This window comes from Eriocheir sinensis, unplaced genomic scaffold (genome assembly GCF_024679095.1).
Source record: "Eriocheir sinensis breed Jianghai 21 unplaced genomic scaffold, ASM2467909v1 Scaffold329, whole genome shotgun sequence".
In the NCBI taxonomy this organism is placed as follows: domain Eukaryota; kingdom Metazoa; phylum Arthropoda; class Malacostraca; order Decapoda; family Varunidae; genus Eriocheir; species Eriocheir sinensis.
The window spans coordinates 193802-200334 of record NW_026111642.1 but is presented as its reverse complement, the minus strand read 5'-3'; the positions used below and the strand labels follow the sequence as shown (position 1 = coordinate 200334).

At 42.9% G+C, this 6533-nt stretch overlaps 1 protein-coding gene across 1 annotated transcript; it reads right to left on the bottom strand.

Moving 5' to 3' along the window:
* Nucleotides 1–2820: 2820 nt before the first annotated feature.
* LOC126991730 (serine-rich adhesin for platelets-like) lies at nt 2821–6531 on the bottom strand. Its single transcript, XM_050850424.1, has 2 exons — nt 4710–6531; nt 2821–3879 (listed from the first exon to the last, which is right to left on the bottom strand). The coding sequence occupies exon 1, from the start codon at nt 6459–6461 to the stop codon at nt 4755–4757; it is 1707 nt and encodes a 568-aa protein (XP_050706381.1). The 5' UTR covers nt 6462–6531; the 3' UTR covers nt 2821–3879; nt 4710–4754.
* Nucleotides 6532–6533: the final 2 nt, after the last annotated feature.

Sequence of the window (6533 nt, the reverse complement as noted above, 5' to 3'; positions counted from 1 at the left end):
GCGGTCAGTGTGAAGGAGGAGCTGGGGGAGGTGGCGCAGGATGTGGCGGACGTTTTGCAGCGGGCTGAACATGTGGAGTCAGCAGATGCAACTTGGGCTGAGGTCACCAAACGTAAGAGGAAAGTTAAGAAGAATTTACTTGTTGTCAAGGCCTCGGAACAAGATAAAAAGGCTACAGAGTTGAAAAGTGAAGTTTCTGAAGCATTACATGGCATTCAGATTACTGATTCAAGATTTACTATTGGAGGTAATATTATAATGAACTTTGATGATGAGGATATGAGGAATGAGGCAGCCCAAAAATTGCAATCTGTGGAGAAAGTCAGGACTAAAAGTGTGGGAAAACTGAGGCCAAAGATCGTAATGTGCACAAGGAGGAGACTGGGGATAAGATAATTGAGACACTGCTTAAAAGAAATGAGTTCCTACACTCGATTACACAAGTTGAGGAGAAAATTGAGAAAAATTTTAGTAAGCCTGCTGCCGGTGGCACAGCACATTATATCCTGAAATGTGATCCAATGGTTAGAGAGCTAATCTACAAGCACCATGATAGATCGTGTGCCAAGCGAGGACCTTCTCAGGCGTTTTAGAGAATTGTTAGGCAGGATACGTGACGCTGGTGGGTCGCCAGTAGTGTGTGGCAGTTCAGTGAGTTGCGCTATATGTTAAAGACTCACTTAAATGTTTAGTTAACAATTCAGTCAATGGTAAGAGATCTGACTGGGGATGTGTTACGAGTGGGGTCCCACAAGGCTCGGTATTAGGTCCACTTTTGTTTATTATTTATATCAATGACTTAGATACAGGAATTAGTAGTGATGTTAGTAAGTTTGCAGATGATACCAAGATCGGTAGAGTAATTGAGTCAGATCAGGACGCTAGTATTCTCCAGGTTGAACTCAACAGATTGTATGACTGGGCGGATAAATGGCAGATGGAGTTCAATGTAGGGAAGTGCAGTATTCTGAGTGTAGGTAGGAACAACCCCTCACATAACTATTGCTTAAATAACACTCTCATAAGCAGGTCTGGGTGCGAGAGGGATTTAGGGGTCTTAGTGAGCTCTGATCTCCGTCCAAGGGCACAATGCATTCAAGCTAGAAATCGAGCAAATAGGGTACTGGGATTTATTTCAAGGAGCGTAAGCAACAGAAGCCCCGAAGTCTTCCTCAAACTATATTTAGCATTAGTTGGACCTCATCTTGACTATGCGGCTCAGTTCTGGTCACCTTACTATGGAATGGATATCAAAATGTTAGAATCGGTGCTGAGGAGGATGACTAAGATGATTCAGGGGTTGAGAAACTTGCCATACGAGGAAAGACTCAAACAGTTAAACTTGCATTCTCTAGAAAGGCGAAGGGTGCGTGGAGACATGATCGAGGTTTATAAATGGATGAAGGGCTTTAATAAGGGAGACATTCATAAGGTTTTGTTGGTAAGAGAACCGGGTAGGACACGAAGTAATGGGTTTAAACTGGATAAATTCAGATTCAACAGGGACACAGGCAAAAATTGGTTTACAAACAGGGTGGTGGATGAGTGGAATAGGCTTAGCAGTCACGTGGTGAGTGCCAATACAATTGTCACATTAAAAAATAGACTAGATAAATTCATGGACAGCGATATTAGGTGGGGTTAGATACACGGGAGCTTAGGGTCAAAGGAGCTGCCTCTACAGAATGGACATCAGCTTGCTAGAATCAGTTCAGAGGAGGATGACCAAGATGATTCAGGGGCTGAGGAACCTCCTATATCAAAATAGGCTGAAACTTCTAAACTTATACATTCACTAGAGAGACGAAGAGTGCGGGGAGATCTGATAGAAGTATTCAAATGGGTCAAGGGTTACAACAAAGGCGATATAAGTAAAGTACTGAGAATTAGCCAGCAGAATAGAACTCGCAGTAATGGATTTAAATTAGAAAAGTATAGGTTTAGGAGAGATATAGGCAAGCATTGGTGTAGTAATAGGGTGGTGGGGGAATGGAATAGATTCAGCAATCACATAGTTAGTGCAGGGACGATAGCTTGTTTTAAGAGTAGACTGGATAGCTACATGGAAGAGGACGGCAGGTGGCAGTGAGGTGTGGGTGCAGTAAGGTGACGGGGTACTGGATGCGTGCCATCCCAGTGGGCAAAAACTCGGATAAATCTGATCAAATTCACGTGAATATGACACGTGAATATCACGAGAAAAACTGATCTAAAACGCAAAATGGAATTCACGTGTTTTGACACGTGAAATTCACGAAATTTTCACGTGAGTTTTACGTGTCGTGAACACGAGTGTTTCACGTGACCAAAACACTTGAATTACTCGTGTAATTTCCAAGGTAATTTCTGTATTAATACGATAATTTCCTTGCTAATCGGCAATGCATGTCCTGTATTATTTAAAGATATAAATTCCAAGGTAGGATTTGTATATCTGGATTTTTAAATCTTGTATTGAATAGAAATATATACATCCACGTACTGAAGGATATTTGTATGTATTCCATATAAGGACTACAACGCATAATATAGTATGGCACTATACTATGATGGTAGTACAAGGAATACATACATGAATATCTTGAAGTGAATGTATATCTTTCTATACAAAGCACAGGATTTTAGGAATGCAAATACACACATCCTACAATGACATTTACATCTTTAAACAATATAGAGTATGCATTGCTGATTAACAAGAAAATAATCAACACAGAAAATTAACATAAAGCACTACAGCATTGCAGTATGTATTGCAATGAGACATAATATAATACTATGTAAATTTAATATCCATCAGGAGAAAGAAAAGCCACAATACAATATAATACTATGTAAATTTAATATCCATCAGGAGAAAGAAAAGCCACAATACAATACTGTACATCATCATTTTCACAATTTGCTGTTATTCATGGCAGGCCTGCAGTCAAGTCACAGCAATAGTGGGTGAAAGGAGGCAGGAAGGAGGCAGTAAAGTTACCATGACTTCGACTCCAGCTGAGTTCTTGGTAGCATTATAAAGCCAGTTTCATTATCAACAACCATTTTGTGGCAGTTATTTCAAAATAAAGGAGTCAGATTTCAGATTTTAGTTTTACCTCCTCAGCCCTAACTCAAGGACTGTTCTACACAGTATGCCTTGATATTACAGGTGTGGCTCTTAATTACTAATACAAATTTCTGTTCATGCTTTGAGAATACACATCTTGTTGCTACATTTTTTTGCACACCGTACCTGGAATAAAAATGTGGGTATCAACAGTTTTCCTGAGTCTAACCAAACTGTTGGACAGATCATAGAACAGTTTTCACAGTAAGGACAGGTTTCAAATAGTGTAGTTCTACAAGAATTTATAGGCCAAAACCCTAAAAAATGTCTGAAGTTACCTGATTTTATGGTATCCCCTGACCCAGCATCACTATTTGCCCACTACCCTACATGATTTAGTTTCCACTTTACTTCATTTTTGGGGCATTACACAATTGTGTTGCAATCATCTTCTGTATTTCTGTTAAACTCACATCTCTGAATTTCTTCATAACAGTCTGTGATGACACTGCACAATCTTGTATTTTTAAAAGCTACTTTGCCCCGTTGTCCATACATGTTGTACTTACACATCAACTTCTTCGACATAATGCTGCACAATACCTTTGATATCATATCCTTCACTGAAATTCCACCTATGTGGACAAATTTTTCTGTCATTTCTTTGCAAAAAGAGGGTGTTCACAATTCATTTTCAAATGCCTCTGCATCCTCCATAGAGTCCAGCTGTTGAATTGATATATCATTGTCACTTGGTGTAGAGCCAGTAAGAGTATGCAAAGAGGTCCTCATATCCAGCAACAAATGAATGACTCGCCTCTGGAATTCTGGAAAAAATAGTGAGGAAAAGAAGTTTTAACATACACTTGGCATTTTAGAACAGGCAATATTTCAATCCTCCTCAGATATTGTTATCCAAATGTGGTGAATCTGAGTGAGTGAACCATATCAATTATGGTGTGGAAACTATTTAGAGCTACACTCTTACTTATTGAATCTTCCTACTTACACATACCCTCACAAATCAACAATCCACTCTCCACCAAATATTTATATGAAGTAGTACCTATATTATACAGATTAATGCTAATAATTTATTAACTTAATATCATAACTCCTTTACAAATCACAACACAAATCCAATAATAATCTATTGATAATGATTTTTGCAGTAATTACATGGAAGCTGAACAATAATATTTAGACTTTCAGTATTGTAATACTTTCCAAAGCCCTGGCATGTTACATTGTTGCTACATCTCCATTAATTTTTTTTATTTTTGGACAGATTAAAAAAAAGTATTTACAGTATACATTGTGAAAATCATAGCATTGTAAATTACAATCAGGCATGATGCTGTAAGTACATGGTATAGGACACTTGTGTAATATTTGGAACCTGCAGGTAGATGATGAGTGGTGCCACTAAGTGAAAGACAGCAGGACTTTGGTACACTCACTGTAATGTCAGGTTACCGAAAATTGTTATCACAATGAATGCAACCAGAAAGGATGTAAAACTGTTAGGACAACATAACTCAGTACATTTACAATATATTCATACAAGAAGAATTGGAACACCTAATGAAAAGCACTACACTGTTCAGTGTTTAAAACACTTGAGCACTACTCAGTGCACAAAAACTTTTCAACTTACTTGCCCAATCCATAGGAAATCCACTCTGACGGTTTTCTCCTTGGTTCAAGGGTTGAACATCATCAAGGTCTTCACTAGACAGATTCTGAATCCAATCGCTCCCTTGTCGGTCACTGCTGTCATGTCTGCTGCGTTGGTCACTGTTGTCATGTCTGTTGTGTCGGTCACGACTGTCATGTCTGTTGTGTCGGTCACGACTGTCATGTCTGTTGTGTCGGTCACGACTGTCATGTCTGCTGCGTCGGTCACGACTGTCATGTCTGCTGCGTCGGTCACGACTGTCATGTCTGCTGCGTCGGTCACGACTGTCATGTCTGCTGCGTTGGTCACTGTTGTCATGTCTGTTGTGTCGGTCACGACTGTCATGTCTGTTGTGTCGGTCACGACTGTCATGTCTGCTGCGTCGGTCACGACTGTCATGTCTGCTGCGTCGGTCACTGTTGTCATGTCTGCTGCGTCGGTCACGACTGTCATGTCTGCTGCGTTGGTCACTGTTGTCATGTCTGTTGTGTCGGTCACGACTGTCATGTCTGTTGTGTCGGTCACGACTGTCATGTCTGCTGCGTCGGTCACGACTGTCATGCCTGCTGCGTTGGTCACTGTTGTCATGTCTGTTGTGTCGGTCACGACTGTCATGCCTGCTGCGTTGGTCACTGTTGTCATGTCTGTTGTGTCGGTCACGACTGTCATGCCTGCTGCGTTGGTCACTGTTGTCATGTCTGCTGCGTCGGTCACGACTGTCATGCCTGCTGCGTTGGTCACTGTTGTCATGTCTGTTGTGTCGGTCACGACTGTCATGTCTGTTGTGTCGGTCACGACTGTCATGCCTGCTGCGTTGGTCACTGTTGTCATGTCTGTTGTGTCGGTCACGACTGTCATGCCTGCTGCGTCGGTCACGACTGTCATGCCTGCTGCGTTGGTCACTGTTGTCATGTCTGCTGCGTCGGTCACGACTGTCATGCCTGCTGCGTCGGTCACTGTTGTCATGTCTGCTGCGTCGGTCACGACTGTCATGCCTGCTGCGTCGGTCACGACTGTCATGTCTGCTGCGTCGGTCACGACTGTCATGTCTGCTGCGTCGGTCACGACTGTCATGTCTGCTGCGTCGGTCACGACTGTCATGCCTGCTGCGTCGGTCACGACTGTCATGCCTGCTGCGTCGGTCACGACTGTCATGCCTGCTGCGTCGGTCACTGTTGTCATGTCTGTTGTGTCGGTCACGACTGTCATGCCTGCTGCGTTGGTCACTGTTGTCATGTCTGTTGTGTCGGTCACGACTGTCATGCCTGCTGCGTTGGTCACTGTTGTCATGTCTGTTGTGTCGGTCACGACTGTCATGTCTGTTGTGTCGGTCACGACTGTCATGTCTGCTGCGTTGGTCACTGTTGTCATGTCTGTTGTGTCGGTCACGACTGTCATGTCTGCTGCGTCGGTCACTGCTGTCATGTCGGTCACGACTGTCATGTCTGTTGTGTCGGTCATGACTGTCATGCCTGCTGCGTCGGTCACTGCTGTCATGTCGGTCACGACTGTCATGTCTGTTGTGTCGGTCATGACTGTCATGCCTGCTGCGTCGGTCACTGCTGTCATGTCTGTTGTGTCGGTCATGACCGTCATGTCTGTTGTGTCGGTCACTGCTGTCAAGTCTGCTGCATCGGCCACGACTGTCATGTCTTTTGTGTTGGTCACTGCTGTCACGTCTGCTGTGTTGGTCACTGCTGTCATGTCTGCTGTGTCGGTCACTGCTGTCATGTCTGCTGTGTAATCGCTGCTGTCATGTCTGTTGTGTCAATCGCTGCTGTCATGTCTGTTGTGTCAATCGCT